General features: G+C 48.2%; 1 protein-coding gene across 1 annotated transcript in view; it reads left to right on the plus strand.

Annotated features, from left to right (window-relative positions):
- The window catches only part of LOC138303493 (double-stranded RNA-specific adenosine deaminase-like), a 90,852-nt gene that overhangs the window by 24,370 nt on the left and 41,710 nt on the right, over window positions 1–24,772 (plus strand). The window contains exons 3-4 of the mRNA XM_069242671.1: window positions 2,478–2,655; window positions 14,962–15,095. Of these exons, the coding sequence (XP_069098772.1) occupies window positions 2,478–2,655; window positions 14,962–15,095 (312 nt within the window). The remainder of the gene's footprint in view (window positions 1–2,477; window positions 2,656–14,961; window positions 15,096–24,772) is intronic.

The following is a 24,772-nucleotide window of genomic DNA, read 5'->3' on the forward strand; positions in this document are numbered from 1 at the left end:
GGATAGTGTGATGGGGCAGGAGAGACACTGTAAGCAATGGATAGTGTGATGGGGCAGGAGAGACGCTAAGCAGTGGATAGTGTGATGGGGCAGGAGAGACACTGTAAGCAATGGATAGTGTGATGGGGCAGGAGAGACGCTAAGCAGTGGATAGTGTGATGGGGCAGGAGAGACACTGTAAGCAATGGATAGTGTGATGGGGCAGGAGAGACGCTGTAAGCAATGGATAGTGCAATAGGGCAAAGAGACGCTAAGCAATGGATAGTGTGATAGGGCAGGAGAGACGCTGTAAGGAATGGATAGTGCAATAGGGCAAAGAGACGCTAAGCAATGGATAGTGTGATGGGGCAGGAGAGACACTGTAAGGAATGGATAGTGCAATAGGGCAAAGAGACGCTAAGCAATGGATAGTGTGATAGGGCAGGAGAGACGCTGTAAGGAATGGATAGTGTGATAGGGGAAAGACACTGTAAGCTACGGATAGTGCGATGGGGCAAAGAGACGCTAAGCAGTGGATAGTGTGAAAAGGGCACAAGAGACACTATAAGAAATGAATAGTGTGATAGGAGTGAGGGAGACACTGCAAGCATTGATAGTGCGATAGGGACATGAGTGACTTTAAGCAATGGATAGTGTGATAGATGCAGGAGAGACACTGCACATTAGTATGACAGGGGCTTGAGAGACAGCCGCACGTCTCATCCTCAACCTCCCACGCCACAAACACATCTCCGCTCACCTCGGAATCCTTCACTGCCCATCGGAAAAAGGATCGTTTTCAAAATCCTCATCCACGCCCACAAATCCCTCCACAACACTGGACCAGCTTACCTCAACGAACAAGTGAACTTCCACGCATCCACTTGACTCCTCCGCTCTGCTCACCTTGTCCTTGCCACAGTCACCCGCATCCAGCACACCACCTCCGGAGGCAGATCCTTCTCCTACCTCGCCCAAACGACCTGGAACTCCCTCCCCAACAACCTACGCAAGACCCATGACCTCCCGACTTTCAGAAAGCACCTAAAGACATTGGTTTTTGAGCCGTAAAACTGCCCTCCCCTCCCCTCCTCTCCCCCCCCACACACACACACACACACACACACACAGCGCCTTGAGACCCTTCCGGGTGAGTAGCGCGCCTAATACATTTTTTGATTGATTGATTGAAGCTGGGTGGTGGCAGTGATAACCTTGGATGATGGCTGACCTTGGGATCATGTTGCTCTCCCCATCAGGAGCTTCACACGGGGAGCGAGCAGTCACTATAGGATGATAAGGGACCTGAATTGGCTGTAAGAGCTTTTTGTTGTATTATGGATGAATTAACAGATTGTACTGCAATTTAAAAAAAAAAAAAACGGTCTCTGTGGTCTGAGAGTTGCACACACCCGGACACTATTGCTCAGAGATCCCTTCCACGCATGGTCATTTTATAGCACAGTTTGTCCACGAGTAATAAATAGTTGTATTTTTGAGGCACAACAAGGGACATGCAGCATTGTATGATGTTTGGTGCTTGGATATGATCGGAGTGCTTTGGTCTGGAATGTTGAATGTCTTTTGAGACGGTCTGTGGCATAGTGTGTATATGGATCCTTGTAACAAGTTACTTGATGGCTGCTTGCTGTTTTAAGTACTAGTTTCATCATTTGTTGTGTGCCAGCCCCCCACCTGCCTGATGTGGGTTGTTTTGTTGAATACATAACACTTCAGTCACAGCTGTGCTTTGGCCATGTCTGTCCATGTCTGTTTGTACCACAGAACGCTGGCCACCGGATGCTTTGGTTTGTACTCGGGCTGTTATTATTATGTCTGCTATTTTGCTGCCCCCTGTACTTGGTTCCTGGGCCACTGTCACGTCTGCTATTTAGCTATGTGGTGAGCTGGGTATATGTTTCCTTATTATGTTTGCAGTTTGGCCTTGTTTATGCTGTCTACCTCTTCCTGCCTGCAGATTTGTCATTAATGTGGTTGTCAATATGTCAGCAGTTTGGCCTTGTTATGCTGGCTGCCTGGCACTGTTGCAGCTTTGCCTGTGGGGTGGTTGTAGTTATGTCTGCAGTGTGGCTTTGGTTATGCTGGCTGCCTTGCCCTGCCTGCTGCTTTGCCTCTGATGGGGTTGTCCTTATGTCTGCAGTTTGGCCTTGTTATGCTGGCTGCCCGGCACTGTTGCAGCTTTGCCTGTGGGGTGGTTGTAGTTATGTCTGCAGTGTGGCTTTGGTTATGCTGGCTGCCTTGCCCTGCCTGCTGCTTTGCCTCTGATGGGGTTGTCCTTATGTCTGCAGTTGGGCCTTGGTATGCCCGCACCTCTTTCTGCCTGATGGTCAGCCAGTAATGCCCAGGTCTTGTCTGCAGGGTTTGTTCCGGAATGGTGAGTGCATGTGTTGTTAGATATGACCAGTGTTCACATAAGTAGTAGTAGAATATTTTTCATTTAATATTTTGTCTTTCCTTAATTCTCTCTTTCTTTGAAGATTTACAATGCGGGTGGTTATCGATGGCCGGCAGTTTCCAGCCGCTGAAGCCTCTAGTAAAAAGTTAGCCAGGAAGGAGGCCGCCAGTGCTGCTCTGAGGGCCCTGCTACGTGAGGTACAGGGTATAGAAGAGACAGAGGAGGCTCCAGGGGGTGTCGCTCAGGAGGCAGAGACCAAGGTGAGACACCAGGGATCCTGTGTTTATTATTTTCTTTCCTTATTAAAGAAGAGCATGCATTGTAGTTTTGTTCTCTTCAGCTCCATCCAGTTGCTACATCTCCTAAAACATACAGAACATATTTAGCTTGAAGTCCTATTCCAGGACACAGAAAGGATTAACCTACACGTGGTTTCTCCCTTGTTTCATGAGCGAGTGGTAACCGTCTAACACATGGAAGCTTTAAGGAAGGAGGTGAACAGCCGTTCTTGTAGTTTTCCTTGTGTTAGAATAGTATCCATAGGGACAGACATTTTCTCCTGAATACAGAAGTCGTGCTTCTCTTGCCATATATTTTTAGTGCAGTCAGCCATCTACAGACCCTCTGATTGTGAGCCATATCTTATGATGACAGTCAACAGCTGAGACTGAGCTCTGTGAGTTAGTGGCTCTGCCTTTTAAGGATGGCTACTTTCCCCTTGGATAAACCTACTTGGTGGCTAAACTTTGGTGTCGGCTCCTTCTAACTGTGAGACATGGACTTTCGTACCTGTACATCAGAAGCCAGATGTCCCACTGTCGGCCCCCTTGTAGAAGGATTCATGTAATTTTATCTGCAATCCTGAGGAAAGGTGTACTACAGTTGCCCTTCCATGTAACTGGTCACAGACCTTTCATACCTGTACACTAGAGGGCTGATGTTGCACTGTGTATCCCCATGTACCAGGACACAGGATTGCCTACCTGCAAACTGCAGGGCAGATCTCCCACCATGGGCCTCTATGTAACAGGACTGTGGCCTATTTCGCTGAACTCTGGAGCATATATGTTCAGTCATGGGCCTCCAATGCAACAGTTCTCAAGTCTTTTTACTTGCACTGTAAAGGATAGATATGCCACTGTGGACCACATATGTAAGAGGATACGAACCTTTTTACCTGGACTCTGAGGCAGATGGCCCACTGTGGGCCCCCCATGTAACAGGATGCAATTCTTCTTACCTGAACCATGTAGATGTGCCGCTGTGACCCAAACCCAACATAACAGGACACAGACCTTCTAATATGCACCCTGGGTGGCACATGTCCTACTATGTGCCTGCCCCTGGTGGGATTGAGGATTTTGTTACGTGAACTAGGGAGGGTAGAGGTCCTACTTTGGTCACCTCATGTAACAGGACTTGGCCTTTGCATCTGCATAACTGGAGAACAGATGTCCTGGAATGCCGCACCCATAGCTGTGGCCCTTAATCCTTTCACCTCACTTAGTATGCACAGAGTAAATTAAATTGTGGGAGGCGAAAGTGTGTATATCTGCACAAAATGCTGGCTTCCCATCCGGTTGTTGTCCATCCCGGTGTTATTAAAAAACAAAACCAAAAAAATCTGACTTTGTGTACTTATTTCTTGGGTCACCTCCAGAGGGTGTATAGTGAGCGGCGGACACCTCAGTTGCTCCCTCCTAAAACAGGTCTTACCATCAACAGTACGCAGACTTTCCTCCCTTCCCCTCCACTGATGCTTGGTGTTGTCTAGAAACCATTAGCTGGGCCTCCTGGTATTGGGCAGGGAGACCTCACAAAACCTAAATTAGCAGAGGCCATCCGGTTCCCCTGCAGCCTTCTCCCTGCTCTGCAGGACCCCAGGAAGATGTGTGGTGTTTAGAGAAGGCTGATGTTCTGGTTGCCCCTGTCTCTGTGCCAACGCCCCAATGGAGGATACATACTAAGCCCTCTCTAGCATCTTGTACTATTAGGATCCAACGCAGCATCAGACTAGAGGCACGTTTCCAGGAATAGGACCCTCAAGGCCAGAAACAGGCTTAGATTCTGGAAGAACCTTGCTGGTGTGAGCCATGAAGTGGCAGCCACATCACCTGCTGATGGGACAGGGCCGTGACCTGGGCAAGGAGGACCAGAGCAAGGTGTAGCTAAACGTTTCCTGTGTAGATGACACCCTGAGAAGATGAGATGGGAGCTAGGAAGACCTGGCAGTACAGCTTGCCAAGCTCAGCCCAAGACTACGAGGAGTCCGTGAATCTCGGTGCCGCAGAGGAGCATTCACCAGTTGTGCGAGTAGGTAGCTTGTGTCACGTAGAACGAATAGAAAGACACACAATCATTTACCTCAACAGGCATCGCAGAGCGAAGCCCAACAAAACCAAAGCAACAAAAAAGAGCAAAAAAAAGAAAAACATAAGCTTAAGAAAACCAATAGGTTTTCGGTTTTATGAAATTATGTATAACCGCTGAGTGCTTTAATCCCAAAGGAAGCTTGTCCCAGAGTAGTAGTCCCATTCCTGTTTTTTTAATCTGAGGTACAATAAATATAGGTTGGCTGTTGGAGCGGTTCAAATCGTTCCTTTGAGGGAGATTTTTCAAGCCCCTCAAAGCCTTTGAGCATTAGGCACAGATAACCCTCTGCTTAAAAGAAAGCCCGCGCAGAGCGAGACTCGCTTGGAAAACGGCAGCCCTTATTTTTTGTATTTTTATTTTTATTTTTTTTACCCCCGCTCCAATCTGACAATATTTTTGGTTGTCTGTGAAGCTGTTAATGAGGCAGCAGGAGGCCTTCATAAGGTAAACTATAATAGTCTGCTTTTGACACAACCATTGCGGAGACTACTTGGGAATGTTTATGCTTTGAGGAAAAAGAGCAAGCATTTTATTCGGCATCTTGAGTTGAAGAAAGTAGGAGGATGAGGCAGCTAGGGTGCCAGAGCAGGTCTTCACATTCTTAGATGCTGGGACCCCCTCTCAAAATGTTTTAGGTGTAAGGACCCTCTCGGACTCCTCATCATTGACAATCATAAAGGTCTCCAATTCCCACAGCAAATAATTTTTATGGTGAGGAAATATTGAACCGTATTTAGCAACCCAAAGGTCAGTAGTGTGGGAGCGTGGTCAAGGGTGTGGCTAAAAACTAAGGTCTGAATACATGAGGAATTGGCGTGGGGCAGCGCCACAGGTCTTGTTGCTACACTGCCCCACGGCCATATAAAAGGGCGGGAATGGACCGTATTTATGAAACACAGTGCATTCCTGCCCTTTCCCCCTGCGCTGGTGCACAAATTGCTGCCTAACGCAAACGAAGGCAAAGGTACCTTCCTGCACAAAAACAATCCCGCAAGGCATTTTCCTCTTGTGCAGCAGAGAGCAACACACATGGAAAGAGGAAAAATCAAGGAGAAATTAAAATATTTTTCCTCACTACGCCTGTTCTGGGGAGGCGGAACGTTTTGCCACTGCTCCAGTTAACGTGATTTTGTAAATCTAAGGCAGCGTCAAAATCCAAGGGTGTTGCGTGGGAGCAGCCACCACAACGCCTATGGATTGCCTCCTTGACGCAAAGGCAACACAGTGGCTTGCGCTGCTTTGCCTTACTCAATATCTGACGCCATGCAGGGTGGCGTTTCGTCGCCTCAAGGGTATGATTGAGAGGCTTCTGCTGCCAGAGCATCAAATATGTGATGCTCTGGGGGTGCAGCCTCTAAACAAATAAGCCCCAAAATATTCTGTAAGTTTTTAGGTCTTTCACCATCAGGTAACTACATATAAAATAACAGTGAGTTTAATTGGGAGAAAAAGAAAGCTATTACTCCTTGGGAGATGCACTGTAGTGCGTTATTAAACCTCCATTAGTTAATGCTCCGCAGAGGTCTGCGAGTAGCCGGAGCGCGGCAGAATTAAATCTTGGTCGGTGCAGTGGAGAATAGTGACTTGTGTATATTTAGTGCCACGAGGTCACAGCCTGCGACAGAAAGCACTGAAAATGTATGGCGTTATTTAATACTTGGATTACATACTATATAACAGAAGTCACTACAAAAAAGTTTACGATAAAAGCGTGCTTCCAAAATGTAGATTTAAGTAATACCAAACATATGCAATGCCATTTTTTTAAATAGCTGTCTCTTCAACACCTCCAGGTGAAGTAAGCGCTATGTAAATAAAATTACAATCACACACTTCACAGTACAGTTGTTAACTCTGCACTCATAAAGAATAAATGTTTGTCATAATAAAGCTTTGAGTGACTCGATCATTTAAAGCCAAGAACCGGCTCCCAAGCATCTTTACAGTTGCAGAGCAACTAGGAGCACACATTTTCATTTCATTCAGGAAGCAGACACCCTGGCATGAAAGCATTTTTAGCTGTCTGTGTGGCTTTATTTCACAGCACAGGAGACTCAGTAAATCAAAGTTCGGCTGAGGCATTTTAATGATGAGACGAAGTGAGGCTGTAGGAATGCGTGACCCCCCTGCCCATGTCTCCACGGCCCACCTGGGGGTCGTGCCTCTAGATTGAAGACCTCTGTGCTAGAGGGTCTCGTACCGAGGGGTGGCAGAGGGTCTTTGTACCCTCTCTGAGGGGTGCCAGAGGGACTTTATACCCTGCCCAAGAGGTGCCAGAGAGACTTTGTACCCTCTCTGAGGGGTGCAGAGGGTCATTGTACCTTCCATGAGGTATGCTAGAGAGTCTTTGTTCCCTCCCTGGGAGGTTCCAGAGAGTCCATGTACTCTCTGAGGAGTGCTAGAGATTATATGTACTCTCCCCATGAGGTGCCAGATGGTGGTCTAAGCCTCCCAGTGGGGTGCCAGGGGTTCTTTGTACCCTCCCAGAGATTCTTTGTACCCTCCATGAGGAGTGCCAGAGATTCTCTGTACCACCCTTGCAGGGGTGCCAGGGATTCTTTGTACTCTCCCCGATGGGTGCCAGAGATTATTTCTACTCTCCCAGAGAGTTGCCCCCAGGAGAGGAGGGGTGTCATTCCTAGAGGTTATCTCACTCATTGCAGTAGTACATAGGACCTCTGTGCTCTCCTCAAGGGGTTCCGTAGGCTCGTGGCACCCTTCCTAAGGGGTACCCCATGATCTATGTACCTCCCTGAGGGGTGCCACGTGATCTTTGTACTTTCTGAAGAATACCACATAATCTTTGTGACCTCCCCAAGGGGTGCCACAGGATGTTTGGACCCTCTATTCCACCTGTCACATTAGGCAGCCCAGGGTGAGGGGCGTGGCCTGACGCCGATGGCAGAGGAAGCCTCTCCGTGAGGCTCCTGCCAGCGATTCCCACTCCGGTCCAGCCTGAAAGGCAGTGGACCCCCAAACCGCTCCATTGCCCGGCTGAATATGCGCAGGGGTCCCGAGGCTCATTTTGAGGGGTCCGGTCCCGGAGTGAAGAGAGTTTCGGAGCTGAATTGGCGGCCGACGGAGTGCCGCGGAAAAAAAAAAGATGGCGGCCGCGATCTGAACGGCGTCCCCGGTGGCAGAAGAGCCACTAAAGCAATTCCATGCTCCTTTCCCGCTCACCCCTCTGGGAGACAGGAAGTACAAGGGGTCCTGGTGGTTCCCTCTGGGGTCCCACGCCGACGAACAGAGGGGCCCAGCGCGGCGTCTGTGCTCGGATAAGGACCGCGGAGCACACACAACATGGCGACCGACACCCGAGGGAAGGACCGAGTGGATCAAGGTGAGAGGCGAAAATTCCGGGGTTCCCCCAGAGCTCCTTTGGCAGCTCCCCTCTGAGGACATTTGATCGCAGTCTACACGACAGCGCCGGGGGGTGCTTCTGGGAGGCTTGACCCCATGGACCGCCTCAGGTGAGCTGGAACGAGGAGGGCGAAGTCGGCGACTTGATGGGGCGAACCTGGCCTGCACTGGGACACGGTGCATGCGGCCCCCCTCTACGGGGGTCCCCCTAGATGCGCAGTGCTACATACAGGAGAGTGCAGGGGGCCCCCAGACACTGGATGGGAGTCATGCATGCTTGAAGGCACCCTCCACGAACGGCAAGGCTTTTTGGCTCGACGGGTCCACACCCTGACTGGGAGGAGAGAGAGTGTCCTATCTACCTGGCGTGTGGAGTACCTCAGGGGTTCTTAGCGGCCTAGAGTGCGGAGTGCGGCTGGCACTGGAAGGCGATAATCCTCTTACACGTGTACCGAGCGCCAGAAACAGCAAGTCTCTAATAAAAAGTTCGGCGATCCCTCTGGCAGTGCAGTATACAGCGCGGTGGTGGGAGAGTAGGGGTCCAGAGCCCACCGATCAGACGGAGCTGGAGCCATACCCCAGAAAATGGGTAAAGTCGGTCGCCGGAGGGACATAGAACAAAAAGGTGGGTCCCCAGCTGAGGCACAGGCAGTCCCGCCTGAACCCAGGAATGACGCTTCAGGAGAGGGCCGTGCCGACCCCACACTTCAAGATGTCCTACAAGCTATAACGGCTTCCCGTGTAGCACTGGAGGGGAAAATCGACGCTTTGGCCACAGATCTCACAGTACTGCGAGATGATCACCGCCGCCTAGCCGAAAAGGTGTCCACCACCGACAGACAACTTAAAGAGCTCCTTCCAGAGGTCAAAGATGCCACTAAGTCTACACAGCAGCTGGAGACCAGGATCAAGGCCCTGGAATTAAGGGCCGAAGACGCGGAAAATAGATCTCGTCGCAATAACATACGGGTGATTGGTATGCCTGAAAGTGTTCCACAAACTGGCCTGGCGGAGTTCCTCGAGCGGTGGCTCCGAGAGGACTTAGCGGGCGACGGACTTTCTCCTTTTTTTGCGATCGAGAGGGCACATAGAGTTCCGTCGCGTCCTCCCCCTCCGGGAGCCCCCCCGCGACCTATAATAGCCAGGCTTCTTCATTACCGGGATAGGGATTACCTGTTGCATCAAAGCAGGCCCAAAGGGGACCGCACAATGGACAATCACACGGTTCGTATCTTCCCAGACTTCTCCCGGGAAGTACAGAAACAACGGGCCACCTTCAGAGCTGCAAAACAGAAACTGCGTCAATTGGGTCTACAATATGGCATGCTATTCCCGGCGAAGCTTAGGGTAGTGACCAAAGACAGTACACAGTTTTTCACTACGGCGGAGGAGGTATGGCAATGGATTGATCTGCTTCCACATGAGGGGAATGGTCCTCCGGCACAGGGCCCTGAGCATGGACGGAGGAGAGGGGCTAAACGCAACACGGCCCGTATAGTAAATAGTCCCTCACCTGTGGAGATGCAAACTGAGAGACGAAAAGCCATGGAGGCAGCAGCTTCATTGAGCGGCTCTGATCGCGGATCCCAAGTACAGACTGCTGCGGACTGTGAACCATCTGATTCGGACCATGAATCCGAGACTTCCCAAGTATCCGACAGATCGGGCCCGGCCATAACACCGGGCACTTCTGACTGTATCATATGAAAGTCTTCCCATCGAACTACACTTGAGCCAGTTGTCCTGGTAATGAGAGCCTCCCCTGGCAGGCACCATGGTGGCCGGTGAGGAGGGTGTACTAGCTGTCACTATGGCGGTCGTACCCACCAGATGGATGAGACCGGGGTCCACAAGTACTACTATATCTTGCAATCCGGTAGTGGGGATTAGGGCGATGGCCCACTCCTTTTGTGATCTAGGAGTTACCCCACTTTCGATAATCTAGTTGACATTTCGCGAAGTTTGGATGAGAGTAGTTCAAACTTTTGTCCCGGGGAAGGGGAGTTGGGATGTTAAATGTTGGGGATTGTTTAGGGGGAGTGATGAGTGGTGGATGTTTAACACTGGTCTGCTGATGTTATATAATGTGAGAGTAGGGATCTTCGTGGTATATGCTAGCCCTGCATGGGGTATGTCACAGATGGGGATTGAAACACAGTTATGGCGTCGTTAGGCACTTATAAATTTCTCTCATGGAATGTACGGGGCATGCACACAATGTCTAAGAGATATAAGGTATTCTCACATTTACAGCGGAGGGGGATTCAGATTGCGTTGCTCCAAGAAACACATTTAACCCAGGCTGAAGGGCTAGCACTACAGAAAAGGTGGAGGGGCCAGGCATACTATACCTCTTATTCCGCATTCGCCAGGGGTGCCTTGATATGGATCAGAGCCGGGGTTCCATTCCAGTTATTAGACACGCTCATAGACCCAGAGGGACGTTTTGTAGCAATCCGGGGTCGATTGGAGGGAAGAGATCTAGCGTTGATCAATGTCTATGCCCCGAACTGGGACCAGGGTGAGTTCTTTACACGCTTATCGGGCCTCCTAGCCACCTATTTGCAGTTCCCCCTAGTGATGGGGGGCGACTTTAATTGTGTGGCCGATCCCTCCAGGGATCGCTCCCACCCTCCGTTACATGATTCCCCTCTGATGAGAGTAGCAGGGCTATTCTCCTCCTGGCAGGCGAGTTGGGGGCTGGTGGATATCTGGAGACGAGTACACCCAGAGACCAGAGACTATTCCTTCTTCTCCCCCCGGCATGAGCTCCATGTCCGCTTGGATGTGTTTTTCTGCTCCCCAGACATTTTCCCTCAGGTGCATAATGTTGAATACCTGACCCGCACAATTTCTGATCATAACCCTCTATTACTAGAGTCACGCTGGGGTTCGCCCCCCTCTCGCATCCCCACCTGGCGGCTGAAGACTGAGTCCCTAGAAGACGCACCCTTTCGGGAGGAGCTAAGACAACATATTACCCACTACTTTGTAGATAACGAGGCTTCGACCAATAACCCCTTGATTGAATGGGACGCTTTTAAAGTGGTGGTGCGTGGGCGCTGTATTGCGGGAGCGGTAGGGGTCCGAAGGACTCTACTTAGGGACACTGAACAAGCGGAGAGTGAGCTGCGAGAGATGGAGAAAAAAAGACCTGAAAGTCCGCTCCTTCAGCCTACTATCTTAGAGCAACGGTCGCTGACTGTGTGGAGCGTCTTCGATGCTTTGACTACCAAAACTATATTACACGAGCACACGGGGAGAGAGACAAAGCGGGTCGGATGTTAGCTTGGGTAATATCGCAAACGCATAAAACATCCCCTATCCTGGAAATGATATCGGAGAGTGGAGATCCCCTTCACGGGCAGGAGCAAATTAACTCTCACCTCGTGTCCTTTTACGAACGATTATATAAAAGCACTCTTCGTCCTGTCGGTAACTCCACCGATAGTTATGTATCTAGTCTGCAGTTGCAGACACTACCACCAGATGTTGCGACACAACTTGAGGGAGCCATAACACAACCAGAGATTCGGAGGGCCATTAGAGAACTATCGAGGGGAAAGACTCCGGGGACAGATGGTCTCCCTATCGAATTCTATGCCACGTATATAGATTTGTTAGCTCCTAGGCTTGAGATACTATATCAATCCGCCAGAGACCGAGGAGTTTTGCCGGCAACAGCGAGGGAGGCGGTAATAGTGCCCTTGCTTAAACCTGGGAAAAATCCTGCGGAAGCTGGGGCATACAGACCTTTATCCATGCTGAACCTGGATTACAAGATCCTCAGCAAGATTCTGGCCTCTAGGCTTCTCCCCCACATGGCAACACTAATACATACTGACCAGGCAGGGTTCATCCCGGGGCGCAACACAGCGGATAACATACGCAGATTTATAGCGGTCATGAACGATCGAAAATCGTCTAGCCCAGCCCCTGGAGTGCTTGCAGTCGATATAGAAAAGGCCTTTGATAGCTTGGAGTGGGCCTTCCTTTATACAGTGATGTCCCGCCTTCGTTTCGGACCTGAATACATTGCCTGGGTCAGATTGTTGTATACTGAGCCCACTGCTAGGGTACGGACAGGACGGATAATATCCAGACCTTATGTCGTTGAGCGGGGTACCAGACAGGGGTGTCCCCTATCGCCGCTGCTATTTGCACTGGCTATGGAGCCATTAGCGGCCGCAGCGCGCGGTGGTGGGGGGGGTCCCGGCATAGTGGCAGGGGGCAAGAGACATCAAATAGCGTTGTATGGGGATGATCTATTGATCTTCTTAGACGATGTACACAGAGACCTTTCCCGGACCCAGCAGTTACTTTCGCAGTTTGGTGAGCTTTCTGGTCTTCGGGTGAATTGGGGCAAGACCGGCCTGTTTCCGTTGAACGCTACTGTAGCCCCACCATTGGAGTTGGGAAATGTCCAGTGGGTTCCAAGATGCCTCTCATACTTGGGGGTCAAGATTTTCCATGACCCAAAGGATATAATAGACAGCAATATTGGAGGCTCATTGCGTTCCCTCCGTTCCAACATGGCTTTCTGGCAAACCTTACCTCTATCTGTAGCGGGGAGGGTAGCCATCCTTAAAATGGTGGTGTTGCCTCGCCTTCTGTATCACTTCACGGTCCTGCCGGTATGGATTCCTAAGGCCATATTTGCAGAACTAGAATCCATGGTCGTGGCCTTTATCTGGGGGGGTGGACGGAAGCGAGTGGCTCTGGCCAAACTTCAGAGGCGGTCCACAGACGGAGGCCTAGCAGTCCCGGACTTTGAGGCTTACTACTTGGCAGCGCAATTCCAATGGTTGGCGCAATGGATAGCCAACAGATCAGCAACAGGGTTGGGGGTAAAGGCATTTACTCCCCCAGAGACTAGATTATACGAACTATTGTTGGGGTGTCCGGGTACTGGGACGCATGATTCCCTTGAATTTAAAGTCCTTGCGCGCTGTTGGAGGAGCTTTTTGCGTAAACTTAAAGTAAAGGCCCCTTACTCCCCCGACCTACCCCTCTTGTCCCTAAGAGCTTTGCCCCATCGGGGTGACTGGGGAGGACTCCAGTCCTGGGTGGAGTCCGGGATACAGACGGTAGGAGCACTATTTAAGGAGGGGGCACTGATGCCGTTTGAAGTCCTTCGGACACAATTCGGTCTACAGGGAGGACACTTCTTATTGTATGGCTCAGTAGTGGCTAGTATCAGGAAACACTGGCTGACACGGACAGGAGAGCTCACTACACAAACAACCTGTACATATTTGGCGACTTCTTCTGGCACCTTTAAGGCAGTTTCTAATCTCTACAGCAGGGTTCAAGCGGATAGGAACATACCTTTGACTCAACTCAAATTGTCATGGGAAGTAGACCTGGGCACAACTATATCCGATGTGGACTGGGAGCGTATTCTGGGGGGCTTCCCCAAAATGACTCGCAATGCCAGATTTAAGCTGATTAATTTTTATGTACTTCATAGGGCATATCTCACCCCTGAGCGGATCAGCAGGTACTTTGAAGTGGAAGGAGTAAATTGCCCGAGGTGCGGACTAGAGAAGGCAGAATTTAGGCATATGTTCTGGAGCTGCCCTACGGCGGAGGTGTATTGGGCGGAGGTGAGCCGTCTGGTGGCTGGAGCGATAGGAAGAGAAGTCCCTTGCACAATAGGGCATTGTCTGCTTGGCTGGTTTCCACGCACGACTAAGTACAAAATAACCAACAGGTTCCGGGACTTGGCCTACGTACTGGCCAAGAGGGAAATAGCGATGTCCTGGAAGAATCCAGTTGGGCCGAGACTGTCCCTATGGACCAGAGAATTAACTAGGTGGGCTGGGTGTGAGAGCGCTGTTCTACATAGCGAGGCCAGAAGGGGTTGGCGGCCCCTGGAGGTGGCGCAAGGTTGGGACGCGATATTAGACTCCTTTAAGGAGGAATGCCGATTAGGTCCAGTCCCCTGATTGAATGATGTTTGGATGTTTTGAGAAGTTACCAATAGTCCCAAGCCATTGGTGCCAGTACAGATGACCCCGGGGCAGGATCCTACGGTTGGACTAGACGGGGTAAACACTCTCACACTGTGAGCGGAGGATTGACTCCTTCATAGCACACCTACATACAATACAAATGTCCAGATAAGCTACCAGTACCATCACTGGGGGGTGGGGCACTGTTGGGGAGGTTGAGGGATGGGGGGGTAGGGTAGTTGTTGCAACATCAGATTGCTGTTAGTGCAGAGATGTGTAGATTGAAAAAGCTCTTGATCTCAGAGTCTATGTAGGTCACTGTATATTCTCTTATACTATGTTTACCTAATCATTGGTTGATCGAAATTGCAATAAACTTTGTTTACAAAAAAAATTAGGCAGCCCAGGGTGTCTCCATTTCTATTTCCCATCTGGATTATTTCGACAGAAGGGATCACAGTACAGAATCAGTAGAACGTGAGGTAGCTACAAGGCACATGTTGCACAGGACCCATGATAAGTTACTATTTTGAGGCTTGTCTAATATAAGAAAACATCTGTATGTCTTTTTTTATGTTGTCACTTGATGGAATGACACTTTTTTTGTCTTCTTTGTGTGCTGTTGAGCTTTTGTTTGGGGAAACACTGGGAGGGGACATTTCTGGCTCAGTAGTGATGGGATCAGCCGCCTGCACTTAAGATGTGCTTGGGTATCTTGCCACTTGTTCTCTAAAGCAGTTTCTAAGGTCTGGTCTACATAGATCTTGGAGCCCGATCCAATGTTGGTGAACCACCGCTGCACACTAGAACAGTGCGTGTCTGTTTCTAAGCCCACCATTCAATTTATGTCTGATTACCTGCACTTTGTTATTTCCACAGCTGCTGCCATCATCTTCGAGTTCCCTTCTTCCTGTAAAGAGTCCAATCAGCGTTCTAATGGAGCTTGCACAAAAGAGGGGGGAAGTCTGCAAAATTCAGTTAGTGTCGCATGACGGCCCTCTTCATGAACACCAGTATGTCCTGTTGTTATCAATGACTATCTCCAGTACTGTTACATTAATGCTCATTTGTTGTTGTGTTCTCTAGTATTGTGTTGCCAAAACATGCTTCGTGATTTCTATTTTTAATTTGTGTGTGTATGTGTGTGACACAAAGTTGTCAATCCAGGACTTCATTAATTGCTTTAGACATCACAGGTTATCTAGTAGCCACTTCTGGGCACACTTTTTGGAGGGGTGTGGGCAAATTTGGTTTAAATTGGCCATATTCAGATATATGTCGTCAAGACTATTACTGCCATTTTGACCTGGCAAAGGAAACCTTTTACCACACCTAAACCTGCCTTTCTAATACTTACAAGTCACCCCTACGGTAGGGTAGGCTGGCTGGTATTTAAAAAGTACAAAATGTATATTTGGCCTCCCCGAGGCTTAGCACTAGTTTATTACATTTAATAAGTACTAAATTCAGTGTGGGATCTACTAAGAAAAATAATTTGTCCACTCATTTTAGTTGTAATTTAAAATCCTCTTTAATGGTAAAGTCAGATTTTCTAATCACTATGTCGCGGTAGCTGCGACTTTGGCATAGTTCTCGAAGGTTTGCTTTCCCACCCGCGGGTGACGCGGCTGACCTCGGGTCAGCGCACCAGTGGTGCATGTGAAAGGCAGAGTATTGTAGCCCTTCAGAAAACTACTCATTGTGTTACTGAAATAGGTATTACTTTTCGGTTACTACCAAATACCTATGAAGGGATCAAGGGCCTAGTAGTAACAGCAACAAACGTAGTTTGTTATTCCCAATGTAACACACATTAAACAAAGAAGAATGAACATATAAGTAAAATAATTTATTACTACTGGAACAGTCTGAGTCTCAGTAAATCCAAAACAACAAAATTGAATATTATAAACACAGCAAGAAGGCACGTTAAAAATAATGAGAATAAAATGAACATTTCTAACATGGCTAAAATGTCATTTAGAAGCTAATACTCTAACACAACACCTACTTCGATGCACTACACTAAGCATGGAAGGCAGAGCAGCTTGCAGTATTCTCTGCAAAGGGCAAACACGTTGCAGTAGCGGCCTCCTCCAGGGCTCTGCTTTATCGGCTTCAGACGAGATGTAGCATCTGTGAAGTGCTCATGCAATAATTCGGGCGAAGGTCCTCTCCTGACAAACGGTCAAGTGGCAGTCCTTCTATTCTAAATCTTATTAGAAATTGGATTTTCTGACCAGTTTAGAATCATCCGATAGAGATTGTGCCTCAAGCTGTGCGTCTCAGACGTTTCTTTACTAACATATAAGGTAAAAGGACATCAATTCAGACTACATTATTTCCGCTGTAGGTCTGTATTTGTTCGTATATGACCTTGACGGGGTGAAAAGTAGACACCTGTCCCAGATGAATGCTGCATCAGGTGTTATATCTGTATCTTAAAGAGACATCTAGCCGGCAGATTCCTTATTTTGAAATCTCTCCCAAGCACGAGACTGCATCTTTTTCCCATAGCACATCCACGCCTCTCCACATCGATGCTGTCCACCGGATGTGATGTCAACGGAGTCCATATGACCCCCTCACCGACGTCCGTTCCTTCTTTTCCTGGCTTGCAGCATGGATCCGGTAACGGTTGGCTAGGCTGTTTATCGACTGAACAGAATGCTTTTTCCCTGTCCATATCTCAGAGGTTCAAACCCTCTACTTCGGGCTCCCGCTTGATTAGTATGTGATCCCGTGCGAGCACTATGATGCCGAAAGGGCGACTCCCGCTGTCAACTTAGGGCGAAGGCTCTGCAGGAGCGTTCTATGAAGCTTCTGGAGGCACAGATGTCAGAGCCTTTCCACCCCTCAGACCGGTTTCTGCCCTCCTCCTGCAGCTTGACCAGCTCAGGCAGAGGAAGGCAAAACAAAGGATTTCCTGTGGGAGAGGGAGGCAACACCCTCTCACTTGGGAATAGGTGTTACATGGTTTGGGAGAGGTAGCGTCCCCAACCCACTGGCATGCTTTCAAGGGCACATTTGGTGCCCTCCTTGCATAAACCGGTTTGCACCAGCCCGGGGGCCCGCGGTCCCTGCTCTGGTGCGAAACTAGACAATGGAAAGGGGAGTCACAACTCCACTGTACATCACCACCCCAGGGATGGTGGCCAGAGCTCCTCCAGGTGCACAGGGGTACTGTCCTGCAAGGAGAGGCAAGGGCTTACCGTCTCCCAAGTTGGACAGCTGGTAGAGCGGACCAAGGGGACCACTCCAGATCACCACATATGATGCAGGATCCACGCAGTTCTTGAGGAGAGTAGCCAGTCGTTTATACACTTGGTGCCTGCAGATGCAGAGGAGTGCCTTCTTCACTCCAAGGGAAATTCCTTCTTACTTCTTGGTGCAGGCTGAGGTCTTGTCCACCTCCGAGGATGCACAGCCGGGGAAATGTTGCAGTTGCTGGAAGGAGCCCGAGAAACAATGTTGCAAAGTGGAGCCGTCGCTGGAGTTGCAGATTGTTGATTCCTGAAGAGTCCAGTGGCCAGAAGATGAAGTAAACGATTCAGAGGAGTCCTGCTAGAATCTTGCACTTTGAATCTGTGGACCCACCCAAGAGGGAGACCTTAAATAGCCCTTGGTCACCTAGCAAGGTGACCACCTATTGGGAGGGGGCTGTGACATCACTTGCCTGACCTGGCCACTAAGATGCTCCCAGGGGCCTCTGCACATCTTGGATTCAAGATGGCAGAATTGAGTGGCCACCTGGAGGAGCTTTGGGCACCACCCCTCGGGTGCTGATGGATGGGGGAGTGGTCATTCCGCTTTCCTTTGTCCAGTTTTGTGCCGGAGCAGGGACTGGGGGTTGCTGGACTGGAGCAACCCGGTTTATGCAAGGAGGGCACCAAATGTACACTTCAAAGTAAACCGGTGGCTTGGGGAGGCTACCCCTCCCAAGCCGTCTAACACCGATTTCCAAGGGAGAGGGTGTTAGCTTCCCTCTCCCACAGGAAATCCTTTGTTCTGCCTTCCTCTGCCTGAGCTGGTCAATTGGCAGGAGGGCAGAAACCTGTCTGAGGGGTGGCAGCAGCGCGGGCTGCCCAGAAAACCCCAGAAGACTGGTAGGAGCAATACTGGTGGTCCTCTAAGGTGCCCCAAGAGTGCATGGAATCATACAACCAATATTGGTAACAGTTTTGGGGTATGATTCAGACATGTTTGATACCAAACATGCCCAGGTTCGGAGTTACCATTATGTAGCTGGACATAGGTAGTGAGTGACCTGTGTCCAGTACAAGGGTAAAATGGCTTCCCCACACTTACGAAGTCAAGTGCAATGGAACTGGAGTTCGTAGGGACACTTCTGCTCATGCAGGGGTGCCCTCACACACAGGGACCTGCACCTTGCCCTCTGGGCTAGGAGGGCCTACCATAGGGGTGACGTACAGTGACATGGTGCAGTGACCTGTGGTGAAAGGGTGCATGCACCTTTTCACGCAGGCTGCAATGGCAGGCCTGCAGACACCTTTTGCCTGGGCTCCCATGGGTGGCGCAATACGGGCTGCAGCCCTTAGGTACCAAGGGCACTGGGCACCAGGGGTTCCCCAAGTACCATATACTAGGGGCTTACGTGGGTGCACCAGTATGCCAATTGTGCGGTGTGCAAAGTTGTAAGCAACCAAATTCAGAGGGAGAGAGCACAATCACTGGGGTCCTGGTTAGCAGGATCCCAGTGAAAACAGTCCAAGCATACTGATAGGCAAAACGTGGGGGTAACCATGCGAAAAAGAGGGTACTCTCCTAAAGGAGCATTTTTTTTTTACCCATGTTTTCTTTCCCTTTATGACTTTCATTGCTGTGGTCCTTTCCACAGTACTTATGGGGTGCTCATGCATGGTTTTGGATCCCATTGAGGGTGCATATAGTTTAATATTCATATTGTTAGCTCACTTCTGTCACAGATTGGTCATACTAACATGGATATTCTTATGCCCATGCTTTTTTTGAATGTCTTATGGCTTTATTACCTGTGGTTCCTTCCGCAAGTTTTTACGTTCTGGAATATGTTATGGCTCACCTACATTATTATGAAGGTCCAGTCCTTTTTGAATTGTTCCAGGCTGGTTCTTTTCTAGTGAGAGAGTTTTAATGGTCTCGGTCATGGGTGATATCATCTCCATGTTTTTATGATTTTTCATTCTGCGATCCTTTACATAGTTCTTTTGGTGGAGTCTGCGTTTACTCATATTAATTCTTATGAACGTATGGTCTCTTTCTCTGGTGCTTCACCGTTTTGTTCTGATTTCTGACTCCGTGGAATCGGTTTGCCCACCCTCCTGCGGGGTGGTGTGACTTGGATATCTGATTCTAAAGTAGGGAATCTGCGGCTAGAAGTCTCTATCAGATAAACAAGTTACTTACCTTCGGTAATGCGTTATCTAGCCGCATATTCTTTAACGATCCTCCCGCTCTGCGAGCAAAGTCCTTCTTTGTCTCAAAAATGTTATGAAAATTCACATCCCGAATTAAGAATTCAGTGACTTTTTTGACACAAGCGTATTATATTCTGACACACTGTTTCGATAGGCAGTTTCTATATGTGGCTCTGCGTTTTGAGCGTGGAAAATAGTCCCGGGAGAAACTGACGTCGGCAAGGGGGTTATATGGACTCCGTTGACTTCACATCCAGTGGAAGGCATTGATGCAGCGTCACGCGGTGTCCTCGTCCGATGTGATATGAGAAAGTTTCCGATCCAGTCTTGCGCCTTGGGGAGATTCTGAAGTAAGGAGTTTGTCTAGATCCTGTTTCTACCAGATAAAGCGTTACTAAAGGTAAGTAACTTGTTCGTCATTACTCAAATATATGGCGCTTTCACAGTTCTTAGAGTGACAAGGTCTGGCAACATCTGCATCAGATGGCAGCCATGACAGTGATTATGCACAAATCAGAAAAGATGGCACCTTCCACATTGTCTAACATAGAGAAGACGCTGACCTCCATTACCTAAGGTGTAGTCAGGGCTGACGTAAAATGGAGTCAGATCTTCTTTTTTTTTTTTTTAAATGACTTTATTCACATTTTCAATACAACATGAGCACTGACAGTTTTACTTATCGAAATATCCAGTATATTTCTGAAACCTATACCTTAATAGACTAGTTAGAAATTGCAGCCAAGAGATGGTACCCCAGCACTTTGTGAGAAAGATGGGCGCTGAGTGTTATGCTTAAGCACCAGAGGGGAGAGCCGGGGAAGCTGAAGGCGCACAGTGCACAGCCTTCAGCAGCAGGGGGAATGGGAGAGGGAGGGGAAGGGAACCTCCAGCGAATGAAAGAGGAGGCGGCGATGTGGAACACTGGTGCCTCCTCCTCTGCCCAATTGGGGTTTCTGTCTGTTGACTTCCCTGCACAATTATAGCCAGGATCATCTGATGTCCACCTCCAAGGGAGGGGGAAGAAACCGCCACTGCCTCACTAGGGTTAATTGCATAGTCCACACTTTCCCACGTTGGCAGACCGTGTTGTGGGCAAATCAGAATCCCGATCAGAGACTCTTCTCAGGCCATCTTCTGCAACTTCTCTGCTTTTCCTCCTGACCATCTCCCACTGGAACTGCTCTGGACCTTGCTGTTTGCTACTGGCCCCTGCTGCAGTGAGTCTGATCTCCCAAGAGGTGCCCCCCTAGGTCCTGAACCTAATGTTGGTGTTAGTGTGTACTCCACCTGTCTCATAACTGCAAACTGGACACTTAAAAACTTTTTCTGAAGTTTCTTCCAAAAGAACCAGAGGCTATCACCTGACTGCTACCGATGCCCAATTGCAGGTCTGATTCAACCTGCTGGTGTACCCTGCTGAAGTGATATTGACTTTCAGAAAAGTTTTAACTCCGAATATAGCAAAATTTCACTGGTACCAACACCGAGCAGCAGTCCTCCATCAACTACACCTTCATGTGCCTGGACTTTGAGCCCGCTTGGAGATTTCTCTTTATCGAGAACCACGAACTTTGAGGTCCTGCTCTTCAACCGGCTGCAAACAAGTCCCCCTTCAGATCCAGCCAGCGGCCCGACCGCCGATGAGAACATTTCTCTCAAAAACAATTTTAAGGGAGAAGGTACGCTTTTCATTGGGACAAACCTGGTGCCTGCATCCTACCTGCTCTCCATTACGGCCGACCTCAACTTTTGTTTTGGACCCATCTAGCTCGACAAGATAAAAGTGGTTGGCGCTTTGTGCGTTTTGGTGTTATTTTTAACTTAAACTTTAAAAATTCACATCATTTGTTCTGCTTATTGGATTTTTGTCGTACATTTTTCTCTATTTTGAGGATTTGTTTGTGTTGTGTTTTCACTTTATTACTGTTTGTGTGTTATAAAAATACTTTACGCATGCTCTAAGTGAAGCCTGACTGCTTCGTGCCAAGCTCCCAGAATAAATAACACAATATCTTACAGATACCTGCTCTAAGGTGAACACACTGAGATGTTTGGGCAGCTCGTGCTTTCATGCACCCTACTCGTAAAACTTCAGATATCCCAGAATTTTTTTTCCTTAATGGGTGCTCTGCAGCCACAGACCAAAGGAAAATTGCGTGAAGACAATTGCCAAACCTGGCAGTACTTGGTGCATGGACTACTTCATTTGATAGTGGATCCTCTGGAATACTCTGTCTCTATGGTTCCCTAAAAACATCAATGCTGGTGTAGATGAGGAGCACAGTTATGCGTCCACTTACAGGGGTCCTCCACCCTGGTTTTTTTACACTCTGAAGTCAATTCTCTAAGAGGTCAGAATTTTATTGTCCAAGAATGAGTTTCCATCCCAGCTATTCAGGAACCTAAAGTTCAGTCACACCAGTGGGAGATGCTGTAGTCTCTGTGTCCAAAGAGGTGTTAGAAATGCCTTGTTTGTCTGTTTCTGGACAGTGCATGCCACGTAGACATTTTTCCCAGAAGCCAGGACAGTTTAGAGTTATGCTGCCCAAAATCATCGCGGGCAGAGCAGCATTGACATCCACCACTACCCAAAGCCTCCTTTCCTCAGGGAGGGAAATCTTTTCCAAACCTTGGAGAAAAGCGTCTAACCTGCTTCTCTGACGGTCCATAAATGGGTCCTCCCAACAAGGAACTTTTTTACATGTGTAAATAGCTTGTGCCTCAAAGGTTAAGTCCTACTAAAGGGAGCCATGAGTTATATTAGATGGTAACCTCCATACAAGACCAAGCTTGGATTTTGACAATGTCCATTACCTAAAGTCTTACCACAAGGCACCAAATCACGGTAGTCACGAGCTACCAGGCTGCGCTAAAGTCCACTAGGGGGTTGTTCTCTCATTCAACCCAACAACTTTACTTATATCAATCCGTAGATGCTGTTAAAACTAATCTGCTCTATAATTTCAGAGGGACCAAAGCTGATTGCTTTGTCTCTTGCTTCATTCTATCGAACAATGTCAGCATTTCACAGTCAAAACAGCCAGCTACAGTCACTCTTGGAGGAGCGGTAAGAACAAGGTGATCAAGTCTGTACAGGTCCGCAGGCCAGAAAGACAGTGGAAGGTTTCATCAGTCAGCATGACACCTGCACTAGTCTTGTCAAAAAGTAAAAATAAAGGCAATGGAAGTAGTCAGCCACCCAACTGTCAAGGCCATAGAAACAGCCATTAGAAACTGTGCATGAAAAGTTATGATCCAGAGGCTAGAAGCCACAGAACCTGTGAAAGGCAGCAAACCCAGTGGAAGGCACAAGGCAAACCTAGCCAAAGTCACCACTCAGCCAACAAACCCAGCAATACGCATAGACCGGGCAACACATTTATGGAATCCAGCTGCCTGGCAGAAGGTCCGCAGCACCTGACAGCCGGGCTAGAGTCAAGTGCGGCTAGTAAATCCAGTTTCAACACCGTTAAACCATGGGACCTCACCAGCTTATTACACCACAGGACAGCGAGCCAACAGAACCCGATGTCTGAGCAGCAGGAAAACTGATCCCAAAAATCACAGAAGAATCAGTTGATTACCTCCGCACATCTGCTCTCTAAAGCAAGTCAACCATAAACCGTACAAGTCAGAAATTCTGCAAAGCAATTTTAATTAGTCAACTACGACAAAGAAAATATTCTGTGTCAGAATAACTACCTCGAGCTGGGTTGCTATTCTCGCCTGTTACTTTCTACTTGAGATCTCTGTAAACTGAAAAAAGATATAACATTAGCATCCTATTATTCCCCATAGTTCGACTTGTGTACATATACTGAAATTCTTATACTCATGCATAACAATGATAAAATGTGTGAAAATGTTGTTTAATCTCAGAGCTGCTTCTTCACAGGAAGTCTAGAACAATACTCAAACCCTAGCTTTTTGTGTTCAAGGGAAAATGCAAAATAATATTTCAGTAGCACATACTTAATACATTAAAGGAATGTGACAGTGGACATAAAGCAAAGGGCGCACCTGGCAGACAGTGGGTCAGTAAAATCTATCCAGTAGGCGTCAAGCCAACAGAATTCATCACATTGAAATGACAGCAAAATGGGCCCAGTCAGCTACACAGACAAGAAACCAGTAGATGCCACCAGAAGGCAGCAAATCAGGAGAGCTCATCAACAAAGTCAATACCCATCTGCAGGCAAACAGTCACTGTTTCCCGACACACATGCAGCAGGTCAAAACAAGCAAATGCAGCTAAGAAAAGGAATCCCCTCACAAAGGCAACAAACTAATAGGAGCTTTGAAATGTAGCTTTACATTCACCTTAAAAAGACATCTGAACAAGAATGTAAGCCAAAGGAACATGTGATCCAGACAGTAAATTAATGAATCTCATTTAACAAGCAGCAAGCCAATAAAGTCAGTAAGCTCAAGGACACATATTGGGGGTTTAGGTCCTTGGGACCTCTCAAATAGGCAGCAAGCCAGTGAACCTTTTCATTCTTAGGAAGGTATTGGAGCTGTGTGTAAAAGGTCAAGATCCAAAGGAAGTGGTGATCTTTTCTGTCTCTGCATCGTCACCGTTGAGCACATACACTAGGAACACGTGAGCCAGTGGTGCATGAGAGCCAATGGTACACGAGAGTCTGTGGTAGACGTGGGGGAGATCGGACTGGGATAAGGGAGAAAACAGGCACAGAAACAGCGGGGTCAAGGCGATCTGCAGGTTATAGTGGCATCCTTCAAGACAGAAGTACACGTTGAGTAACTTGTCATTGGAACACGTAACGGAGTTTGCAGTCATTAATTGTCTTAACTATCTGTGTATAACCAACTCTTTCTGCATAGACCTGATACTGGGAAGCCTGTAAGGTAAACATATCCTGCTATACATACGTGTGCTTTTACATCTCTCTGTCAGAAGAACTACCTCAACCTGCGTTGCTACACACTTTTGTGGAGAATTAATTTATTTCTACTTGATTTTTGTAATCTGAAAAAAAGATGACATCATTAACACCCTATAATTCGAAATGTGTATGCGTACTGAAATTCGTCTACTTGTGCATACCATTGGTAAATGTATGAAAATGTAATTTAATCTCACAGCCGTTTCGTCACAGGAACTCTTATCAGAACACATAAATCCTAGTTTTTGGTGTTTAAAGATAAAGTGCACAACAATAATTCAGAGTTTAGTTCGTAATCTCAAACTACTTCACTCTGAGAGCTAAAATATTTACACGCCAAGTATTGGCGCTTGAAAAGACACA

Source organism: Pleurodeles waltl, chromosome 7 (genome assembly GCF_031143425.1).
Source record: "Pleurodeles waltl isolate 20211129_DDA chromosome 7, aPleWal1.hap1.20221129, whole genome shotgun sequence".
Classification (NCBI taxonomy): domain Eukaryota; kingdom Metazoa; phylum Chordata; class Amphibia; order Caudata; family Salamandridae; genus Pleurodeles; species Pleurodeles waltl.